General features: G+C 50.0%; 1 protein-coding gene across 2 annotated transcripts; it reads right to left on the bottom strand.

Moving 5' to 3' along the window:
• Positions 1 to 85: 85 nt before the first annotated feature.
• Nt5c1a (5'-nucleotidase, cytosolic IA) lies at positions 86 to 20,529 on the bottom strand. 2 transcript variants are annotated; one of them, XM_036179070.1, is made up of 6 exons: positions 19,767 to 20,529; positions 13,394 to 13,561; positions 12,905 to 13,034; positions 9,372 to 9,494; positions 7,304 to 7,488; positions 86 to 5,873 (listed from the first exon to the last, which is right to left on the bottom strand). In XM_036179070.1, exons 1-6 carry the CDS (start codon positions 19,890 to 19,892, stop codon positions 5,490 to 5,492), a joined length of 1,116 nt encoding a protein of 371 aa, XP_036034963.1. In that variant the 5' UTR covers positions 19,893 to 20,529; the 3' UTR covers positions 86 to 5,489. The 2 variants fall into 2 exon arrangements, with proteins under 2 accessions (XP_036034963.1, XP_036034964.1); XM_036179071.1 differs by lacking the exon at positions 19,767 to 20,529 and adding an exon at positions 18,850 to 19,330.
• Positions 20,530 to 24,025: the final 3,496 nt, after the last annotated feature.

Here is a 24,025-nt window from a genome sequence, read left to right as displayed (position 1 = left end):
CCCAGCACTCGGGAGGCAGAGCCCAGTGGATCTCTGTGAGTTCAAGGCCAGCCTGGTCTACAGGGTGAGATCCAGGACAGGCACAAAACTACACAGAGAAACCCTGTCTTGAAAAAAACAAACAAACCAAACAACCAGGAGGCCAGGAAGAAAGTCGGCTTGCCTAGCTGTGGCCTTTAGCTCCTAATCGGACCATATTAACCCTGGCTCTGTTAGAAGAGGGAAGAGATGTGTGGAGACTGAGTCAGTTGGGGTCTTTTCTGCCACTTCCTCCCCAAAGCTGCAGAGCCACAGGGGTAGGAGACAGAGTTCAGAGGCAACAGAAATGGAACATAAGCAGAAAACCAGAGAAAGACTGAGAGATCTGGCCTCCGTGGCCCTCAGGTGAGGCACATGCTGTACTCATGAGATGATGGGAACAGTTAGCAGCATGCCCGTGAGATGATGGGGTTGCCAGGACCAGTTCCAAGGGGTGATGCTGGTAATCACCTGTGCGGCCCAGCATCCTCGGATAACAGAGACAACCATCTGTACACACGCCAAGGCCAAGATTGCAAGTGTGTGTGGTACACCCAGACACCCAGACACACATACATGTGTGCACACACAGAGTCATCAGCAGAGAAGTCTGGGCCATCACTCACACCCATAAACCTGTACTCAATCTGTATAGTGGTTCGTGGTCGCAGGTGTTTCCCCATACACTATCACAGTGGTTTTCGGTGGGAGCCACCATCGGCTGGCTCATCATACAGAGATGTTTCACAAACATTGTCAGAGCACCTGAAGTCCTTAGGAGAACCCAGCACAGTAATCGGTAGCGGTAGCGTGGAAGGACAGAAAAGTTAACCATAAACTACAGGCACAGCCGATGCTAGTCTGCATTGCCACCTACTGGCAAGAGAGGTTTCTGCACCTTGCCTTAAGGGCAGAACCCGGAACACTGTCTCTGGTACCGGCTCAGTGAAGCTGCTATCCTTGGGGTTGGTCCTCCTCCTCTTCATCATCATCAGATTCTGCTGGAGACAGTGAGACGCTGGCACCCTTGTAGCTGCACCATAGACCAGAGAAGGAACATCAAGGACCATGCCTGCCTGCTGGAAATCAATCCTTCATACCACCCCCAGCTGGGACAGGCTGTCTGAAATGCTGCATGAAGAATCTGAGGCCAAGCCTGGGCTTTCTTTGTAAAGGGGACTATCATGATGGGATGGTGACGTCAACCATGGCAGTAGGTGAGACAGCTTGCTGTGTTTGTAATGGATTCTGAAATCTTCCATTGTAAGGGTGGCTTTGTGGCTTGCACCTCATACTTGGAGGAAACGTCCACCTTTTAATCCGACTTTTCACTCCATCAACAACTTCTGAGCCAAAGCCTTCCGGAACCCTTAAGAACTTGTTTTCAGAGAGCAAGTGAAGATGACTCACTAGATCTGAGGGGCTGGAGTCAACACTGGACGCTTCACTTTATGCCAAGCCTACGTTTCACAGCCATCCGCTTACCAGGGCTCAAGAGACCCCATGAGGCCAATGGAGAGCCGAGACCACAGCTGTAGAGATGGGTGCTGAAGAGCCAGCAAGGCCACCTGTAGCCAAGGTCCTGTTCCTGGTCTCTCACCCATCAGCTTGAGAGGGTGAATTCAGTATGACTGGTGTCAAATTTATGAATCAAGCAAACTGCAAATTACAGTACTTGGGATTTTAAATCCTTGACTGTCAGGAAAGGGTTAGATAGTCATTAAGTCCCTATCTCTTCTCCCCCTTAGCCATGGAGCCAACACCTGTCCTTAGATGCTTAGGAGGATGTAACCTTGTTTGTCCCAGTGGGCAGGAGTGTTTGCTTTGGTCCAGGGTCAACAGACATTCTGGGTTAGATAGTAGGTATTCTCTTGGCTTTGGAGTTTCTGTTGGTACCATTAAATTCTGCTGCTGCAATGCATCTATAAACCAATGGCCACGATGTTTAAAACAACAGACGTTTCTTTACAACAACAGGCAATGGATCCAACCTGACCTCAGAGTCCTTAGACAGCCAAACCCTTTATTAGCTCAACTCAAAGATCTGCAACCTGAGTTTCACATAGCTTGAAGTTGTTCAAAAGCAGTTTAGTGGGACTGCACACGTCTGGGTCTAATTTAAACCACTGGTAGTCAGGATGCTCTAAGCACAATGTGCCCTCTCAAGTGTGTCCCAGCTTTTTAACAAGCCAGCTTCAGGTGAGTTCTTCCAGTGAAGACCTCAGAATGGAGCTTCTCTTGACACTATATGGAAAATGATGGACATTCAGGTCCCAGCATCAGACTGTCCCAGCACTGCCACCTACTACCTGGGTGACTTTGAGCAAGTTACACTAGCTGCCCACATCAGTATGTCCAGGATACCTCAAGAGGGTAGACACGGACCACAGCGCTGGCCCTGGACTGGCTACATAGCTGAGGATCACCTTTACCTTCTGACTACTCCTGCCTCCATCTCCCCAGTGTTGGAATCATAGGTGTGCACCATCATACCTAGCTGACGTCACGCTGAGGGTTGAATCCAGGCTTTTGCATCCAGTAGGCAAGCACTCTACTGACTGAGCCAGATGCCCAGCTGCATCTCCCTCCCCCGAAGGGAGTTCTGTAGTGATCTTAGCAGTCTCCATGCTCAACAACAAACAGAGCTACTGTTCCGCTGGTTGACTGGCAGGTTCCACGGGGCCTGGGACTCTGTTGGCAAGCACTTCCTAAGAGTGTTCTGCCAGACCTAGGGATGTGGTGCTTCCAGCTAAAGGGGTCCAGTGTTCTGGGAGCAGTTGATTCTTCTGTCCCAGTGCTGCAGTCTGAGGCTGGGCCTGCAGCTCTGATGCTCAGCTGGTTTTCAAATCCTCTGGTAACACAATAAACAATGTTTCGTGCTGCCAGGCTCCTCTTCAGGCCCTTGAGTCCATCAGGAGGACTGTCTGGCCGCAGCTGGAGCCTGCCCCCAGGACTTCTGGCCTTTTATTCCAGCTCCAAAAGCTTTTGTCCAGGCTTGAGATGCTCATTTTTGGTTTCAGTAATAGAATTTGGACATTTCTGCACTGCCCAGGGCTGTCTGTAGCCACTCATGGTGTCTCCAGTGAAGCCCACAGCCTCTTACCGCACCTTATCTTCTTGCTTCTGGCATGGTAGCATTCCTGTTTCCTGAGAGACCTGGAAGGGTTTGCAGTATTCATGACCAGGCCCTGGTCACTAGACCTCATGCATCTCAGCACCCAAATTTGGCAACATCTGGTGCTGTTTTCACAGTACACAGGCCTTTTCTGGCTGGGTAGCCTAAAGACCCTCTGTGAGCTTGTACTTTACACATCTTTACAAGCTTGTGACCACTGACCGGGAGCCTGGGTGGGTACCCTTCAAGGGGGTGACTATGGCCTCATGGCAGAAGGCTACTTACTGTGTGATCTGGTGAAGATGGAGAGTGCCCTGAGACTAAGCTTCTTCTCTCACCTGCTCTTCATTTCCTTGCAGCTGTTCTTAGGTCACACAACATCTCTGACCAGGCATGAAGGAAGCCCCTTCCAGACTTGGTTCTACCCTGAGGCCTCCTCTGCTGGCCACAAGGGTCCTGGCTATAATGATGACCCTGTGCAAAATTACCTTGGTGTCTTGCCCTCCTGGGTGCAGCAATGTTAATGGCTCCATAAAGCAGCTTTGTCTACTTCACATTCATCTCTGTCTTCCAGGAACAGTGTCCTCACGCTGCAGACACAGACAGGAACAGTGTCCTCATGCTGCAGACACAGACAGGAACAGTGTCCTCACGCTGCAGACACAGATGCATGCTCAGCCCCGTATTTCTCATTTGGCCCAAGCTGGAACTCATTTCCAGGAGCTCCTGAGTCTTCTTTGTCCTCCTTCCTGCAGCTGTTATCCAGAGACACACTGTCCAGAACATGAACTTATTCAGATCTTGAGTCAAATGCCTAGACGGACAGAGGTTAGAGTCTCTGGTCGCCCTTCAATATCCAGGCTCCTCTCCTGGCCCCCTGATGATGCTTTGGGTTTCCTCATTGCTGGCATCCCTGTGGGAGCCAGGGACTCAGTGCATGAATACATGTCTGCTTGCCCCTTCTTCCTAGGGGACCAACCATCTGTTCTCCCGCCTTTCCTCTGAATGCCTGGGCTGCTTAGCAAAGGAGGAAGTGACCATCACTCGCCATGTGGAGAAGAAAGGGCTGCATGGATTCGTGCAAAGGTGGAGTCATCATTGGTACCTCTCAGGGAGCTCAGCCCATCCCAGAATCCTTTGCACAGCACCTCAGTGACAGCTCATCACCTCCAGGGTAGTTCTGACTGGCTTTCCCCAATCCACAGTAGACTCATGCTGGTACACGTTCAACTCGTTCCTCTCTAAGCCATCACGTCCTTAGCGTCTTAGATCAGATCACACCTGACACTTCCCACGTCTCCCTGCAGCAGCTTGCCCTCAGACTCAGCCTGGACAACCACTCACTTTAGGGCCTGTGCTTTCTCCAGCTTTGGGTCTAGAGCTCTCTTTTGATGCTGGGAGGGCTTCCTTACAGCATGGCAGGTGGCAGTGACTGATGACCCAGGACTGAGGTGAGGAGTTTGGCAGGCAGAACTACTGAACTTTCCCTAAAAACTGAAGGCAACCCAGGGTTGGTAAGCCACTAAAGCCCACTCCAGCTAGAGCCTTCAGTGCCCCCCTACTGGCTAGAGGAGAATTTGCATGTGGGCTACATTCCTCTCTTTTCTTTCCCCAAACCTTTCACCCGGCAGCTGATGATCCATGGCCCAGGTTAGCAAATCACAGGAAAGAGCAGGTTATCCTGTGCAGCAAGATATGGAAAAAAAAAACCAGGCAGGGCTGCTGTACAGAACTGTGCATATTTCCCATTTGATGGGCTGAGGGGCGAAGGGCTGGAATCTAGCCTATGCCCAGGCTTAGGCCAGAGGAAGGGCCATCGTTTTGTCATTCATTCACCTAGACAGAATGTCATCTTGTAATCTACATAGGTGCCATAGGTACTAGCAGCCCCAGCACAGGATGATTCATTTGGGGCATAATCTTGTAAAACCAAGCTTGGAAACCACCTAAAAGGGAGAGGGGTAAACTGAGGCTTATGAAAAAGAGGGACTTAAGTCATGCAGTCTATGCCAGGTCTGTCTGCTTTAGATGCCAAATCCACCCTCTCTCACACTGTGTTCTCTGCACTACATGCGGCAGTTTCCATCCCAAGCCCTTGACATTCTGGCTTCTCTGACCCACCCATTCCTCCAGGACACTCAAGCTAACCTGCAGAGCCCTGCTTCCCTAGCCAGGATCACAGCAGTGTTTGGCTAGCAAGGACTTGGAGAATTCTGGCCCAGTCTTCCTAAGTTCCTTGGAGTACCTGAGCAGAGGGAAAAGGACGGCAAGCAGGAGGGTGGACCGTGAGGAACCAGGAAAGTTCACCAGATGAGGTCTGGAAGTGTGATGGGTTGCCTGGAGCAAGGTGACTTAGCTACTGTGAACCTAAAGTCTGCTTAGCAGCAGCAGCAGCAGCAGCAGGAACAGCCCGCCGGGGTGTCTGGGCCACACCATAAGGCACATGGGCAGCCACTGTGCCCATCTCCTGAGCCCCAGCCACATGGAACATCTGGTCATCAAAGAAGATGTGTGGGCGGATCTTCTCAAGAAGGGGGCCCTTGGGTGCTCCGGCTAGGAATAAGGCCTCATCTGTCTCCAGGCCCCAGCTGCGCAGGGTCTTGAGGGCCCGGGCCCCAGAACTGGCTGCGCTGCGCGCTGTCACCAAGTAAGTGCGAATTGGGCACTCCAGCCGCAGACCTTTCGAGTAGAATTTCTTCTGCAGTCTACCCAGTGCTTCCAGAAAGCCTTTTAGGGGGCCCTATGGAGTGAAGGAGATATGGTAAGATTCCCCTCTCCTAAACATCTGCCCTTTCATCCCGAAGCACCAGTGATTGGCTGTTGGGTGGGAAATCCCTAACTCTTTGGTGGTTTTTACTGCCTGTTTGGCTACGGGGTATAAACAGGGCTGTAGGTCCCTGCAGTCTGGGGTCTGTCTTAATGTGATTGGGGCTATGTCAGTATAACCAGGGCAACTGTTGCTAGGCATATCCATCCATGTCTCTTGCAGCGATCTGTCCTATAATTGGGGTTGTCTGTGTTCATTAGCAAAGAAGGAATTAAAACTAGCTAGTAATGATGGCATGGGCACCTGCCAACCAGAACGGACTCTATCTGTCAATATCTGGACCAGAGAGGCCAGTGTGTAACTACTGAATATGTGCCTGCCTGTGAACAGACATACATGTGGCTCAGGGTGTTGGGCTCAAGCTCTCTGGGGTCAGGGAAAGCGCCCAGAGCAATGAAGCAACTGCAGACATGTGAATAAAGAACGAGATGATGTAGAATGTAGCTCATTTTCAAAGCAATTGGAAACAAGGAAAGTGGGCTGCTTGTCATGGGGACTTTCCTAGCTGGGTAACCTGGGGTAAGCAGTGTTCTTCTGGGTCTCTATCTACCACTTAGTGGGAAAAGTGTCCTACCTCGGGACACGTTTAGAGTTCTCAATAGGGCTGGAGAATCCCATTGCTCCACCCACAGGGAATTTCTAACAAGCTCCAAAACACATTTCTGTTCCAAGAGAGCCACTGAGAAGTATGAGGGCAGATGAGGTTCCCTGAGCCACTTAACTAAGGCATGGCAAACCCTAGAGCTCCCCACACTAGTGAGTGTTCTTGTCTCCCAGTGAAGGAAACAGGCTTCTGGAGGGATGGGAACTTACTCAGAAGGGAATCTGAAGAGAGGAGCTGAGGATTACAGGGAAAGAACAGTGGATCGGGGTGGGGGGCGTGGGTTCAGGTTTTTAGGAGGAATGGGGACTTCAGAGAAGAGCTGAAGACCAGGAGTGGGTGTGGGGGTTTCTGAGAGGGGATGGAGACCTCAGAAAGGAGTTTAGAGGAACAAAGCAAGGAGGCTTCAGAGATGCTTGGAGAGCTGTTTAGAGGCCCCAAGAAGTGGGGGACCAGACTTGAGTGAGGGGGTGGGACTCAATGAAGGAGCAGAGTCTCATTGAAAAGAGCCAGGGGCCAAGTGAGAGAGAGGTTTAGAACTCAGGAGGCAGAGGCAGGCAGATCTACACAGAGAAAACCTGCCTGCCTCGAAAACCAAAGACAGGGAGGGAGGCTTGAGACTTGGTAAGAGGACCTGGTGGGAATGTGGGCGTAGCCTGGCTTTGGCCCTGAGTGGGAGTTCAGGCCAGGCCAGGTTCTGGGAAATGAGGGGTTATTCAGGAGTTCTGGGAATGTGGAGCACCTGTGCCAAAGGTTTGTTCTCATGGGCCTTCTCATGCTCGAAGAATCTGTCCAGCCCGTGGGCCTTGACGATGCGCTCGGATTCATCAGAGAAGAGAACTGCGTCCCCATCAAAGGCCACGCGGAGTTGATTCTGGGAAACAACTATGTCCCTGCTGGGGCTGAAGATGGTGGCAGCTGCAATTCCTGCACAGAGAGAGGTAAGTGTTGTCTGCCTGGGCACAGGAGAAGGTGTCGCATGCTGTCCTTGTTCTGCCAGCATCCCCAGGGCTAAAGGCAAGTCTAGCAAGGGCTGATATTGGGAGCATTCTAACATGGGTGGTCCAAGGATACTGGCTGTGAGAATGTGCCGCAGCTACAGCTTTGAGGGGTCGCTCTGAGGGTCCCCATCAAGGTCTAAAGTCTACCTCCCCAATAGCATCTTTGTGAAGAGCTCTGGAGGTATCCTTGGGCAGGAAGACACTGAAGATCTATTTACCAGCCAGCATGAAGAAATCTGAACACTTTAACACTGAAGAGCATGATGGTGTGGACTAGCCAAACAAGTCTTGGCTGGGAGCACTGAATTCCTATATCCCTGTTCTTTCTGGAGCTCCTCACCCTATGTCGACCTGCCGCAGACTGGGAAGCATGCCTTGAGGTGGGGCTACTCCCTCACTATTGATCCCAAGTTACATACTTTCTCTGGGCCAAGGTAAAGTTAAGGCTCTCTCCAGTCCGTATGAGGCTGAGCTCTCAGGCTGCAGCAGGGATAGGTGGGTGTGGACACCTTTTCTACAGCCACCAAGCACTGAAGTTGATTGGTTCAGACTGTGAGATAATGAGCTTGGTCCTGGGAGGTAGTATAAACTGCTTGTGATAATATATATATATATATATATACATATATATATATATATATATATATGTGTGTGTGTGTGTGTGTGTGTGTGTGTGTGTGTGTGTGTATACATACACACACACACACACACACACACACACACACACACACATATACACTTTCCGAAACCAGGGATTCTTCGGGATGCAAGAACACCCACAGGGGCCAAGGCTCCAGTTAGAATCAGCTGAATCCCCCTCAACAGTCTTCATCTGTCTAAAGGCCCCTTCAACCCTGCTCCTTGGGGATCTAGGGTCTCGGAGGTAGACTTCCACAGAGCTCTGGTAAGAGGTAGAATGACAGGTCTTACAGCGGCTTCATTAGCCTAAGGGAGCCCAGGGTAGGACCAGTTCCTGAGTATCAGGCTCCATACCTTCTCAGCTCTGTCAACCTAATGCCAAGATGACCCAGAACCTCCTGCTCTGAGCAGGACATCCATCTAACCACTCTCCCTAGACTAAAAGTCAAATTCCAGATATACAGTGGCACACCTACAGGTTAGTTAGTTCAGAATCCCCAAACAAAGGGTGTGATGTGTCTAGGGACATGCTCTCTGGGTCCTGGCTAAAGAAAGCCTCACCAACATGGAAGGGAAAGGGGGTAGTTGGCAGAGGGACCCTGAGTGTCCAGCCTGAGTATACACTCAGGCAAATAGGCAGTCAGTCTTCCCTCTTCCGTGGACTCCTGTTGGGAGGCCCGAGACCATGTCTGTCACCCCAAACTGCCCCTTGAAAGGGGCACAGGGAATGGATTTCTCATTGTCAAGACTTGTAGCTGCATCCCCTAAACTCACCACAGCACTGGCCAGCCCAGCTGTGGGAGATGATCATTTTGGAAAGCCTACCACTCAGGCTGGGCTAAATATGAACGTTCCCTCTTTCTCATTGGCCCAGTGATGGATGGAAGCTTCCCGATCACACAGGAATCAGAACTCCCATCAGCCCAGAGTCATCTGAGAAAGCATTAGTTTTCTGGGCTGTAAGGAAAGTTTCTATGGAAACAGAAGGCTAGGTGATGATGATTTACACTATAGGGAGGGAGATAAGAAAGAGGTTCAGGTGGGCTTTGTTTTCACTTTACAAGACACACCAGCACTTGTTCAGAGCTTCAGGACCAGGCTTCTCCCCACTCGGGACCACTTTATGTATGGGAAGGTGTTCCCATAGTCTCCTTCCTCATTCTGACTTACCTGCATCAATGGCTTCCCGCACTTTTTCCGAATCAGCTGACAGGTAGAGGTTAGTGTGATAGGCCTTGAGGTAGCAGATGGGGCTGTTCCCACCTGTCATGCAGAATCGCTCAATGAACAGGTCTGTGGAGGGAGAGAGTCTCCAGATGAGGCCAGGGTCAAACTTCAGGCCTCAGAATAGTCTCTCTGTGCCTTGTGTGAGCCATCTTGGATCTGAGCGGTGGGGCCGCAGAGTGACCCTCTGCTTCAGCCTAGCATTTCCCCTGCATCTCTCATCAAGGACACGAAATGATCACACATCTGGAGAAAGCCCCTGGTTCACAACATTCCCTCCTAGTCAGTGGCCTCAAAAGATGGACGGGAGACCCTATCTTCCTGGTCACAGCTGATTGGATAGGGGCAGACTCTGGACCCAGCTGAGCCAATCAGAGTCCAACCTGGGTAGCTTGCTTCCATGGCTGCAAAACCTGTCTGTAAATAGTTGCTGGCTGACAAGTGGCTGCTACTCTCGGCGACTACCCAAGTCCCTTATACAGGACTGTTGTCCTCCTCACCGTCCACAACAGGCAAGGGACTTGACTCCACAGAGGTCCCCAGGGCCCTCCTCAAGCACAGAGTGTTGCCTATTCTGATCTCTCAGCACCTGTGGTTAAATACTGTTACCATCAGCCTCCCACTTAGGAATTTGAAATTAGTGTTATAAAATGCTGACTGGAGACTGAACACACAGAGCCTACAGAGGCCCTGCTTTCATTCCCCAGCACCCAAAATAAATAAATAGCTAGATAGATAAATAGATAAATACAATTTAAAGTGGTGAATAGGAGCTGAAGAGACGGCTCAGCGGTCAGTAGCACTTGCTGTTCTCCCAGAAGACCTGAGTTCGGTTCCCAGCACCCACATGGCAGGCAGCTCACAACTGTCTGTAACTCCAGCCCCAAGGAATCCGATGCCTCTTCTCACCTTCAAAGGCACCCTCACACCTGTGGTGTGGCATTCACTCACAGACACACACAGACACATACATACGCATGCAAGTTAAAAAAAAAATTTTTTTAACAAAGGTAGTGAAGCCAGGTGTAGTGACTGTTTTAAATCCCAGAACTCAGGAGGCGGAGACAGACAGAACTCTGCAAGTTCTAGGACAGCTAGAGTTTAACAGAGATACCCTGTCTCAAAAGGAAAAAAAAGGAAATGATAGCACGTGTCTACAATGTCTGAAAATCCAATGCTGGCAAGGTTAAGGTAAGAGGCTTTCAAGTCTGAGGCCAGCCTGGACTACATAGTAAGATCTTCTATCAAAATTAAGTAAATTAAAGTAAAAGAAACATCAAACGGTGTTGTTGGCTGTTGAAACAAAATCTTGTAAAGCTAGAAAGATAGATGGGTTGGTGTTGGTGGGTTTTTTCTTTTTTTTATGATTTATTTATTTTTATTTTATGTGCATTGGTGTTTTGCCTGCATGTACGTCTGTGTGAAGGTGTTGGGTCCCCCTGGAACTGGAATTATAGACAGTTGTGAGCTGCCATGTGGGTGCTGGGAATTGAACCCGGGTCTTCTGGAAGAGCAGCCAGTGCTCTTAACCGTCTCTCCAGTCCCTGGTTGCTCCTTTTTAACATTTATTATGTATTTGGGTGTTTTGCCTGCATGTGTGCCTATGCCCCTGTGCATGCCTGGTGCCTGTGGAGGCCGGAAGGGACCTGGAAGCAGTCGGATTTCCCGGAACTGCAGCTACAGAAGAAACCAGGAAACGACTTGCTAAAGAAGCACAAGAGCCTTTTGGCCCAGAGAGAACACAAGCCCAAGAGAGGTCACCGGGACTTGGATCCTGGCCTTTCTGGGTTCGCTTTTCCTTCCTGCTCCGTGGTTCTGAGTCATTCTAGAGCTGACAATGGTTCCCTTCACGGGAAGCTTGCTCCAAGAGACTCAGAACTTTCAATCGTAACTGGACAGCCCGATTCTCCCATCAGCCTCATGAGGCTTGCTAGTCTCCTACAGTTAGAGAAACTGAGGCACAGAGAAAGTAAACTCCTTTCTCTGTTACACAGGGACTGAGGCCTGTCTGGCGTGGGCTGCAGCTGGCTTGTGCCAGCTTGCAAGAGTCAGCTATTAAATATCCAGGAATTTTATGAGCCAGTTATGTTGATTAACCATGAGTGGCCAGAAATGGGCCACGGACAAACGACCTGTAACCCGGCAGCATTTCAAACCAGTTTTGTTTTCTTTCTTTCTTTCTTTCTTTCTTTCTTTCTTTCTTTCTTTCTTTCTTTCTTTCTTTCTTTTTTTGTTTTGTTTTTTGAGACAGGGTTTCTCTGTAGCTTTGGAGCCTGTCCTGGACTAGCTCTGTAGACCAGGCTGGCCTCGAACTCACAGAGATCCACCTGCCTCTGCCTCCGAGTGCTGGGATTACAGGCGTGGGCCACCACCGCCTGGCCATGTTTGTTTTATTTTTACAGGTTTTTGTTGGTGTTTGTTTGTCTAGACAAAGTTTTTCTCTGTGTAGCCCTTGGCTGTCCTGGAACTCATTCTGTAGTATGGGCCGGCTTTGAACTCAGAGACCCACCTACCTCTGCCTCCCAAGAGCTGGGATTACAGGCGTGCGCCACCACCGCCCGGCATATTATTTTTATTTTTTTTTTTTGAGACAGGTTTGCATGTAGCCTAGGCCAACCTTAAACTTACTATGTATCTGAAAATGTGCTACTGACACACTGACTGCACAGCTGCTGGGATTGTGGGTTCGTATGCCAACATGCCTTCTTGGTTTTTTGTTTGTTTGTTTTGTTTTGTTTTTGATACAGCATTTCTCTGTGTAATAGTCCTGGCTGCCTTGGAATTTGCTTTGTAGACCAGGCTGGCCTCAAACTCATTGAGATCCTCCCGCCTCTACCTCCCAAGTGCTGAGATTAAAGGCATGCACCACCACCAACCGACTTAGGTTTTTTGTTTGTTTGTTTGTTTTGTTTGCTTGCTTTTTTGAGACAGGGTTTCTCTGTAGCTTTGCGCCTTTCCTGGGACTCATTTGGTGTTGTTTGTTTTTTTAATGCGGTGCTGGGGATCTAACAAAGGGCTTCATACATGCTGGGCAAACACTCTACCAATTAAGCCACACTCCCAGCTCCTTGTTTCTTTGTTTGAAAACAAGGTCTCATTGTATCTCATGCTGGCCTTGAACTCACTATGTTGCTGAGGAAGACTTTGAATTCCTGGTCTTCCTGCCTTCATCTCCCGAGTGAAGGTATTAGATGCATGGCATGCATTACCATACCTAGTTTTTATGCAATGTTGGAGATTGAGCCCAGGACTTGCTTCTTACTAGGTAAGCACTCTACCAGTTGGACTGCAACCCCAGCCTTCTTTGTTTTAAAAGACCAGGTTAAAAATGCAATACAATGCCAGGTTAGTAGAACATCACTGGGTGTAGGATGGCAGTCTGTAGAGCCTGACCCAGCCTGACCCTGCAAAGGTGTGGCCTTCCCCCAGGGAGTGTGTGCTTGGGGCATCCCGTGGCCATTCCCCTCACGCTTACTTACCATAGTGGTTGATACTGTTGATGAGACGGACTCCCACTTGAGCATGATTGTTGGTCATGAGGACAATGTCAAAAACATCCTCGCTATCAGGATACAGCTCCCGAAGCCGCTTGTTCACAGCCTCCAGGGCCTGGAAGGGAGAGAACAAACTCCATTTCAGAGTCCCAGTTGGTGGCCAGGGATCCAGTGAGAAAGAAAAGGGGAGGCCAGGGGCAGGCTTGATTTGGAATGAGATCTGTGCACACCACCACCCTCTAATGCCATTTCCTACCATTGTGTGGGTTGTTCACTACTCAGAGGCACGTCATGAAAGGTGGGTGAATGGGTGACCGATCTTCAAACTGGTTACCCATTCTAGGGCTCTATCAGTCCCGAGGATGGTGGCTTCTTCTTCCCACAAAGTCTCAGTCTGCTAGCTGTGGGGTTTGCCTCTCCCAGGCAGTTTCTTACAAAGGCATCATGTGGGCTGCTGCAGGAACTGCCCCTCACCTTCACAAAGGGGAAGGCTGGTCCAGGGCTGAAGGGCTCGTTCTCATGCTCCAGCTGGTAGCGTACATATTCCTCTACACCCTGCTCCGTGTAAATCCTCTGCTCCTCATCCATGCGGAACAAGGCTCTGGAGGACACAGCGATGGTTACTGCGTTCTGAGGCTTTGGCTACAAGAGGAACAGTAGGACAGGTCATTACTCAGACTCACCTTGAGGCAGGTGCATGTGGGCAAGCCCTTCCTGGACCCGGCGATGTGGAGAAGGCCAAGGCTCTGGTCCAAAGAAAGTCAGCCTTGGGCAGAGGCAACTCAGGGCTGGTTCCTGCTGGAGACTGGCTCCTTATTTGGGAGTGTGATGGGAAGGAGGAGCATGCCCTTGGGGAGCTTGCAATATTGTTGGCCATCTGGACACCACAGAAAAATGAGTACAATGTATATAGCCAAAGTGTGGCCACATTGAGATGACTCCCCAATGGTTTCCATTATGAAAGAAGATCTGCATGCCCTCAGGAAGAAATTAGAGCCCAGAAACATAGTAATTACATAATTTTTTTTTTTTTTAATCTCCAGCCTGGATTTGCTGCTTCCTGAGCTGCAGATTCACATATAAACTGCCCCAGTCAACCAACAGACACTCCAACTTACCATGTCTGAGGCTGAATTTCCCCCCCCCCCCCCCCAACCTCCCCCCCCCCCCCCCCCGCCTTTTCCTCATCTGTGCTCAGCACCACCATCTACTCATCCAGATTACCACTTCATAAACAGACAGAAGAAACCAGGAAGTAAACCTTCACTTCCCTGTCCCTGCCCTTTCCCCACGCCCTTACACATTGATTAGTGTCCAAGCCAACCATACTTGGGATCCACCCACTTTTTCTTCTCCTCCACAGCCCAGGCCACCATCACCTCTACCCTATCCACATTGTCAGAGGGTCTGTCTAAAGTGCAGACCTGATCCCAGCCCATCTCGTCAGTGGTACGGAGTCAAGCAGACAGTCCTTTGCCACAGACCTCTGCTTCCTTTCTGCTCTCTGCTTCCCCTTCCCCAGCTTTGCTCAATCTCACCTTGCTCGTGTCTTAGCATACCTTCCCTTCTCCTCTGACCCTGAACATGATGTTCCCTTTGCTCACTGTGCCATCTCCCACAGCCTCTGTCTAGTTAACGCAAGCCCTTGCTCTGGCTCTCCATCGCGGTTGGTTTCTCTACAGAGTCTGCTGAGGAAGGGTTCCAGGAGGAAGACAGGGCTCCGGCCCTCAGAGCTCATCAGGGCATGGGGAGAAGACAAGCAAACAGAACAAAGAGGCAAAGGGATGGGACAGGAGGTGGAAGCAAGGTCTTGGTGACTGGAAGAGGAAGTCATGAGGGGAGAGGAGGCCTTTGAGGAAGACCTTAAAGGAGGAGGCCACAAGAACTGGTGAGCACAAGCTCAAAGCCTTCACAAAAGTGAGCCAGGGCAGGGGAGGGTGTAGAGGAGATCAGGAGGATACTTAGGGGCTGGACTTTAAAGGAGCCTCCTCACAAGAGGGTCCTAGCACTTCTTCCCAAATATCTGAATGTATCCCCCCAAATCTCACATTGAAGTATAATCCTGAGTGTGATAATATTAAGGGGTAGAGCCTTTGGGAGTGGTTAGGGCTTTCCTTAGGGGAAAAAAGTCACCAGAGTTTGCCTTGACCGCATAAGGACTTAGCTAGAAGTTGCCATCTTTAAATGAGAAAAAGGACTCCAATCTTCTGGCTCCTTATTTTTGGACATCCAGCCTCCCAAACTGGAAGAAAGAAATTTCTATTGTTTACAATGTAAGTCATCAGTCTGTAGCACTTTGCTACAGTAACTAGAATGGCTGAAGACATCTGACTTGGATAGGATGGGGTGAGGAATATGTCACCATGGACAGCAGCTGGACCCTGACTGATTTCTGGGGAAGATCAGAATACGGGTGTTCAGGGAGGTCATGGACACCACTTCTCTGTGACAGTCCTAGGGTTGTGATCCTTTACAGATGAGAAGAGAGAGGCTCAAACTGAAGGCAAGACTTAGAAGCGGACCTAACACCATGGCTTGTTCATGATAATCTTGTGGATGATTTATTTAACCCACTGCTAGGCTCCAACTGATTGGCAGCATTGAGTGATGCTAAGCTGGGGACGCGTTAGGAAGCAAGATAGGATTGATCTCTGTCCCCAAGGAGCTTCTGACAATTCTCTTTGCAAGAGATTCATAGTATCTTCCTTTAGAAGAAGGGGAGAGGATCATGCCACCATGGACAGCAGCTGGAGAAACTCAGAATGTGGGTGTGCAGGGAATGTATAGACACCACTTCTCTGTGACCTGGGCAGCTCTAGAAGCTGGGACTCTATGGAAATACTCTATAAACTGTGCTGGGTGGCTGTGCAGTAACTTCAAATGTGACAGGTGATGCTAAGATTTGAAATTAACTTCACGTGCTTTAGAAAACAAATGTGTGGGGGGCTGGAGAGATGGCTCAGAGGTTAAGAGCACTGGCAGCTCTTCTAGAGGTCCTGAGTTCAATTCCCAGCAACCACATGGTGGCTCACAACCATCTATAATGAGATCTGGCACCCTCTTCGTGCATGCAGGAGTATAAGCAGCCAGATTATATACTGTACAATAAATAAATAAATCTTAAAAAAAAACAACAACCCACAAATGTGTGTATGTATGAGTGATGTTCGAGTGTGAAGCCCAGAAGTGAATGGCAGTGTCTTCCTCTACTACTGTCCACTGCATGTTGTTTTTGTTTTTGTGACAGGGCCTCTCACTAAGCCTGCAGCACTTACTGGCCAGTGAGCCCTGAGCTCCAGATAGATTTCTCCACTCGCTGACTCATACACACCAGCACACACGGCTTTGATGCCGCTGCTGGAGACCCAAACTCAGGTTCCTTGTGCTTGTGTGCCAGGCTTACCAAGTGAGCCATTTCCTCGGTCCCTAAATTCACTTAATTTTAATGAAGTTAAGCATTTCCTGTGGATAATGGCCAATGAAACCTCAGAGCCTCAAAACAGGAAGGGAAAGCCCAAAGGTTTCTGCAAAGTTGTTTAGCTGACCACAGCTCGCATTCAGCTTTTAACTTTAACAAAGATGGTAGAGGTGGCCAGTAGGGCCCGTGGAAGACAAGAGTGGTAAAGGTGCCCCTCCTCTGAGATTCTACCCAATTTTGCCAGTTTCTGACCACCTGCATGTCCATATGTCCAGTGGGCATTTCCCAACCTCGTCAGCACTTGGGAGCTTCAGACAGAGTCATCATTCACACAACGCAGTCAGTCAAAGCCTTGTTCTTCACTTTCGTTCGGTCCCATAGTCCCCGCCAGATTGCTGGGACTTGGGTCTCAGTTAGCTGAGTTACCCAAACTGCCTCAGATCGTACTCCAGGTCATTTGCAAGACAAATGTCTTGATTGCCCCAGGAGTATCTACTTCCCTCTCACAGATGAGGAAATAGGGCTAGAGAGGGTCAGGGTTCTTATACTAGGTCACACAAAAAAGTCAAGATGGGCTCTCAAGTCTTGAGTCTCTAGTTTGGGTTCTATCCACATAACAGCCTCCCTGGTACTAGTCTCCCAGAAAATCCTGCCTTTTCTTCCTTCAATAGCTTCCCTGGACACAACCCAGCTTCACTAACCATATTTGGGAGAAATGATGAGAAGCATTGTGTCCTCATCCTGCGATGCTTCATGGTGGGGTACTCTTCCCCTGAAGAATGATGGTCCCCAGGACAGGCCCCTGCCTTCTACTCAAGTCACGCTGATAGATTGTCCAGCCTCCAAGCAGGTCTGAAGAAATGGGTGACAGAGTCGATCCAGAGCCTGGAGAAGCTGAGCACTTGCAGACTGACCCTCTTGTGCTTGACCAGGTCTCTTAACACCCAAGTCATATGTTGTGATGTGCACCAAAATCAGAACGTCCACTTCAAGGCTAGGAACTGGGTCAAAACAGCCTAGGGGCTCAGCCTAAGAGTACTGAGCTGCAGAGAGCCATGGTCTTGTCAGTTCTCTGAGACTCAGACTGATCGCTGTGGCTTTGGGGTGAAGGTGAAGAATTAACAGAGCGTCTCCCAGTGCCACTGGTCTGCCCAAGGAGCTCCCGCTTAGACCAGCAATCTGTCTATTGCAGTCAAGATAGGAACACAGCCAAATAAACTGCTATTTCTGGAAGACCATAGGAGGGATGCTGGGAGAGAGGAGGACAGGATAGTTCTGGGTGAGGGCCACTGATGGCCTTGACTAGGTTAAATATTTTACTCAAATGCCTGGGAATTGAAATGAGCCCAGGCCAGGCCCCAGTGGGGCCCATGAGGCTTGCAACCACCAAAATAGCCTGTGGGAAGAAAGGAGGGCTGTGACAGAAAGGAACAGGAGCTGGGAGCATCACCTCATCAGACAAGGGCTCAAGGGCTGATGAAGGGGCCGTGACTGACCATAGCCTGGTTCTCTGACGCTTGGGGAGGAAATGGATTTTTGAACACTGAAGATTTACTCCTGCTTTCCAGAATTTGTCTCCTCCTCGTCCCTCAGGCCAGGACATTAGTCTTGCTTTGCCATCTCACTGGCATGACGGCGGCCAGACCCAATCTTTCCAATCCACCCGATAAACAGCCCAGTGTCATCTTTATAAAATCAAAGTGAAACCAAGTTAATCCCTGCTTATAAAAACAAAAAAGATCCTGCAGCAGTTCCATTATGATTTTCATATTTTTAAAAGGCAGGTTGACCTTTTAGTCAAATGAATTCTTAGGCAGAACCCTAATATGTAATATTAGCCAACTATATAATTGCTTTAAGTCTATTTTACAATTCAGATGTGATATCTCCCTACCCACCAACCTATCTACATGAATGTATTGGTTACAAAACTAACCAATGAATACAACAATTTGGATAACAATGCATTTGAAAGCGGGAGTTAGGACGATACCACAGACTTAAGCTTCAGGAGCCAGCCAATTTATTTATTTTTATGTTTCTGCACAGTCCTGATTCGCACCACTAAATACTTGAAAATGGGAAGAGCTGCTTTTTTTTTTTTTTTTTCCAGTTAGAGTATTTTTTTTTTTTAAGAAGAAAGAAAATAAATTGGATTCCCAGCTCTGAAGACTGCCTGAGACTTGGTGCTCCACAGAACCCAGTAAGAAAGCCTCAGCCCCACTAAATAAGTCCAGGCCCCTTCACAAGGTACTCTGCAGGGCTGTCCCTGGGCTGGGAGCCTTTGTGGGTCCTTCTCTCAACAACCTTGCATTTCCCACTCAGTATGGATTCTGAACAAGGTCCTCAGCTTCAAAGACAGCTCCTTGCCTTTCAACCATTCCCTCCCTCGCTGTCCCCAGGCCACACCCACTGAAGCTTTAAGACAGTTCAAATGCCATTTCCCCAAAGCCTTCCTGGAGGCAGTCGGCCCCTCCTCTATGCTCCCAAGTACCATTTTGGGATCTTTTACCTGAACATCCACCATCTCTATAGCCTCTGTGGGCACACAGAAAACACTGAAGACAGGCAAGGCACTGCTTAATATCTCAGTCACCAGGATGAGTGAAGGCCTAGAGGTGCGTGGAGGGACCTCCTGGGTAAAGTCACTGGAGTGAAGAGTGGGATGCTTTAAGGACAGAACGGAGTTCCTTGTGTGATGCCTCTGGGCCAGTTTCTATTCTCAATTCCTGGCCCGAGCTACTAGGTCTAAGGTGGTGGCATGAACAAGGCCGAGTTATCGTGAACTTGTCCAATAGAGGAAGAGGAATTCTTGCCTCTGTGTGAAGTTGCAAAGGGCTGATGTGATGCCCGCCGCCAGTCACAGGCATTGTCTAGGGTGCAAAGCCCAGCATTGGGAGCGAAGCCCTGAGCCTGGAGAGAGTAGCAGTTTCTTTAAGATACAGGAAGAGCGACCCCTCTGGTTCCCCAGGGTCTCCAGTTAGAGCCCAAGCGCCGAGGCTTGACTTGGGAAGCCGAGCTGGCCGCACTGACGCAGGGGACCTGAGAGCAAAGCCAGCAGCGGGGTTCTTAGAGTCCAGTTACTGAGCCCGGGGCGCTGCTGCCCGGGTTGCTGACCAGCTCTGCCAACAAGTGCAGTCCTTGCGTCCGGGGTTGCCAGCTCCGCGAGGGGATAGGCCCCTGATGACAGCATGGGGGAGGGGGATCTTGGCGTGGAACCTGAGCCCGGGATGGGGGAAAAAAAACCACTGCCACCAGAGCAGAGCTCCCAAAATAAACTGGAGCCTGAGCCAACTGCCGGGCACATTCTGGGGCGGAGGAGCTGTGTCCCCTCCGGGAGGGGCTCCACGAGTCCCTTTCCAGAGGGTTGAGACCCCTCCCTGGAAATGGCCCGTCCAGTGTCCCCCAAACCCAATCCCTGCTTTTTACCGATTTGGGTTTCTTCTTGGGCGAGAGATTGTCATAGAAAGTCTTGGCATCCTCCCAGCGCGGCGCCGCGGCGGTCTCTGCCCCTGGCCCGGGTTCGCGGGCCTCCCGGGGCTGTCCCGGTTCCATGCTCGGGTTCGGATCGGATCCGGCCAGGCGGGAGCAGGAGGCAGCGGAGACGCCGGGCTCACAGGACTGGGTTGCAGGAGGGAGGCGCGTCCCGGGCGGGAGAAGCAGGCGGGCAGGGCCGGGAGGGAGTGCGAGTGAGTCCGCCCCGCCCGCCGAGGGTGGGGGACAAGCAGGTTCAAACGGCCGCTGGCGTTTAGGGGGCGGCTGAGCCAAGTCCGAAGCAAATGGGGGGCAGTGACGCCTGTTTTCCGGAGCAGGCCGGCTGGAGCCGGGTTTGTAGGGTGCTGCGGGTTCAGGGTTGTAGGGATGAAGTTCAAGGGTACCGAGAAAGGAGGAAGCCTAACAACTTCCCCACTAACACGGTGATTCCCAGAAAATGAATAGGTAAGCACTCCTCCAAGCTAACAGGCCGCTTGCCCCTTGTCGCCAGCATCCTGGGACTCCGTGTACAATCAGCCGCCTTTTCTCAAATCCCGGGACATCCTTAGACCCAGAGAAGTGGTGAATAGACAGCTCCGTTTATGAACAGGGTCCTCATTACAGGTGGGGGCAAGTGTGGGAGCCAGGTCTTCCACACACAGGCGAAGAGGCTCTTGAATCCAAGGCGATGTTATGCTCGCTTAGTGGGCGACGCAGTCAAAAGAGATTCCAAGGGACTCTGACCCGGTTCATGTCTGCTCCCCTGTCTGCCAGCAGAGGGCGTGCACTTCCATGTCGCGGGTGGTTAGAGTTGTGAAGGAAGAAGGAAAGGGAGGAATGGGGTCTGGGACCCAAAGAATTATAGCCTAGCATTTTGGAATTTCAGGGTACTGTCCACGTTGGTGAAGAACCCTGTACCATCTCTCCCAAGGCATAGCCACCTCTCAGAGGTCGATAGGATACGCGTGAAAAACACTGGCCTAGCTGGGGCCGTCCTTTGCCTGGGACCTGGGAAAGAGTGCAGCTTTGTTCAGCCCCCAAGTAAACTTTGTTTCCTAACTTTCCTCCTGGTGAAACATTCCCTCCTGGGTGGTTCGGAGGAACTTGCAAGGCTCAGGAAGTCCAGGAAATTTACAGACTTGGGGGTCCCCTCCCAATGATATAAATAGCAAAGTAAATCGGGAGAAGAGAGCATCTTTGGTGATGTAGCTGCCTACAAGCTGCACTGGAAACTCCAACGTTACAGTTTTACTGAGTTGCCCAGATTCCTGCAATAACCATCACCCACACACCTGCATGTAACCCTAGTGAGCTCAGCGGTTCAGTAGGCTGGCCTTGGATGAGATCACTTTGGGTGTTGCCTTTTAGCTGGAGTGAATAGCCATACTCCTCTGGAAAAGCAGTAACAGATTTGGGTGAGAAGAGAAGGGAGATTAAAAATAAAATGAAAATATATTGGGGGCCCGGGTGGTAGTGGCGCAAGCTTTAATCCCAGTACTTGGGAGGCAGAGGCAGGCAGATCTCTGTGAGTTCGAGGCTATCCTGGTCTACAAAGAGAGTTCCAGGACAGGCTCCAAAGCTACACAGAGAAACCCTGTCTCCAAAAACCAAAAATAAAATAAAATAAAATAAAATAAAAAATAAATTGGGGGAAGTAGGTTCGAGGTATACTTTTCCAGACTGGAATGGATGGGGATGAGTGTTTTATTTACATAAAAGTAATTCATCCCCAGTAATTTGTCTTGAAAAGATGACCTGGGCCAGTCAAATTTCTGTCTCTTTAGACTTGGGGGTTGGGTGGTCAATCTCAGGCATGACCGAGGATGAAGTGTAACCATCTCCCAAAAGGCCTAGATGACCTCCACACAGTGTTATACTCCATCTAAAACAGAGGGCATGTGGGCAGAGAAGTCTCTGTGGGTGGATGTGGGCAAAGGTGGACAGAGGACCCCATGAGAGAAACCTGTTGCCCTGACAGGGATCTGCCTCTGCTCATGACAATTTATTGAGGCCTGCCTACCGTGGCTATTTCCAGATTTCCATGTAAAGGTTGAATAAAGCAGGGTGTTGTTGCGAAGTGGATAATAAATAATTCCCTGAAGCAGAGCTGGGGTCCTGAAAACAGGTTAGCTGCTTGTTTTCTGTGGAGTTCTTCCCGCAGTTCAATAAAAGAAAGGTGGTGCCTGTCGGCTTTGCTTCATGTGACCACTTTCCTCAGCCTTTCCCAACAAGCCGGGTCTCTCCAATACTCAGGGAGCAGCGTGTTCTGAGACTGGGTCCACCATTTCCCTGCACTTACTGACTGATAGGGGATGATTGTACTGCCCCTTCTGGGCAGTCACATGGATACCGGGAGCCTTTTTTTTTTTTTTTAAATTCCCTTGGGTTTTGTCTTTTTTGTTTTGTTTTGTTTTGTTTGTTTGTTTTTTATATAGCATCTTCCTATGTAGTCCTAGCTGTCCTGGAACTTCATATGTACACCAGGCTGGCCTCAAACTCACAGACATCCTCCTGCCTCTGCCTGTGACTGCTGGGATCAACCATGTGACACCATGCTAGGCTATCCCATTTGGAGGTCTTAACTGGGGAACTATGTGAGCAAGTGAAAGAATGCAGAGAAGCCCGTCTAGGTCAGTGAAGTTGGAGAGATGGGGGAGGGTGAAGGAGAGAGTAGGGAGAGCAGGTGGTGAGAAAGGGTGAAATGTTGAGCTTCCAGACCCAGTGGGACCCGAGCTTCTAATTATGTGAGCCAAAAAAGCCATGTTTGCTTAAACTCCTTTAGCTTGTGAGTTTTTGTTTTGTTTTGTTTTTTGTTTTTCTGGTTTTTTGAGACAGGGTTTCTCTGTGTAGCTTTGCGTCTTTCCTGGATCTCGCTCTGTAGACCAGGCTGGCCTCGAACTCACAAAGATCCGCCTGGCTCTGCCTCCCGAGTGCTGGGATTAAAGGCATGTGCCACCACCACCTGGCAAGCTTGTGTTTTTGCTCATTTATTTTCTCTTGTTTGTTTTTAGACAGAGTCTTACATCATTGCTAAAGCTGTCCTAGAACTCACTATGTAGCCAAAGCTGGCCTCAAACTCAAGAGTACTGAGACTGTAGGGATGCATGCTCCCTGCCCCGTACTTGGATTCACCTGTAAACAGAAGCCCTGCCTAGCCCAAGCCTCCTTACTCATGCCAACAGGACTAAGGTGTCTGTTCCTTGCCATCAAAGGACCTGCCCTGACTTATGTTCAGTCCCTTTCAGAGCTTAGCCCAGAGCCTGTGTGAAGGGTTTGAGAACTGATCCTCAACTGTTCTTTCGATCCTCTGGATTTCTGGCTGGTCTCCTGGCTTGCACGGTCCTCCCCAAGAGCTGGCTGTAGGGATTCCTTTGTTTTGCCTTCCTGCATTCCAGCTGTTCCTTCTCTTGATGTCTAGCACCTTTTCAGATGATAAACTGTGAACACACCCTCTCGGTCCCAGGACATCCACATACCTGAGCAGCTCCCCTGGGCTTCCTTCCCCATCGGGCTCGGCGCCATTGGCCGGTATTTAGTGAGAGCTGAGACATGTACCGTGTCTTCATGTAACCATCGCCCCGCTTGTCTTTTACCTCTTACTATCTCCACCAGGGAAGACCCTCGGCTTGCCAGCCCCTTTCACATTCTGGTTTGGGCTTACCCCCACAGCTGAGAAAGCTCTCTAAGCAGTGGCCTGGATGTCAACACATCTGAGATCAGGCCCCCAGGTAGAACAGCCGCGCTCTGAGCCTTCATTCCTGTCCTTTGAGGACAGCAGATCTCATTTGTCACTTTTGTCTAGCTGTGACCAATCACCCATCGGAAACAAGTTAAAGGACTTAAGATTTGACTCTGGTTTATAGTTTTAGACAATCCAGCAAAGCTGGAACAAACACCTGCTGTTTCTGATTCCACGAAGAGGCAGAGTGTCCTGGGAGTGGGACACTTCTCATGTGGACCAGAGGGGCAGGGAAGGTGACGAGGGACACTGTACCCACAAGGACCCACCCCTGGTGACCTACTTTCTCTAGCTAGGTCCCTACTTCATATCCAAACCATTAGAGAGACTTAAATGTGTAGTGGGTAGCCATCCCAGCATTGGCCTGGAAGTTCCAACACCCATTGAGGCTTCAGTAATGATCACGCCCACAAGGCGGGGCAGAGGAGGGAGCGGAAGATCGAGGAGCAGGAGGAGGTTGCTCTCTTGGTTCCGG

The sequence above is a fragment of the Onychomys torridus genome, chromosome 2, assembly GCF_903995425.1.
Source record: "Onychomys torridus chromosome 2, mOncTor1.1, whole genome shotgun sequence".
Classification (NCBI taxonomy): Eukaryota; Metazoa; Chordata; class Mammalia; order Rodentia; family Cricetidae; genus Onychomys; species Onychomys torridus.
Note: the sequence above shows the minus strand (reverse complement) of the source record. Positions and strands in the feature narration are given on the sequence as shown.

Excerpts from the sequence above, each read along its gene's own strand:
- Nt5c1a (XM_036179070.1), bottom strand. The coding sequence starts at position 19,892 with ATGGAACCGGGACAGCCCCGGGAGGCCCGCGAACCCGGGCCAGGGGCA. Across the intron at positions 13,035-13,393 it reads CAGCCTTCCCCTTTGTGAAG|GCCCTGGAGGCTGTGAACAA; the intron begins GTGAGGGGCAGT and ends TCTCCCTTCCAG. Across the intron at positions 9,495-12,904 it reads CAACAGTATCAACCACTATG|ACCTGTTCATTGAGCGATTC; the intron begins GTAAGTAAGCGT and ends CTCCCTCCACAG.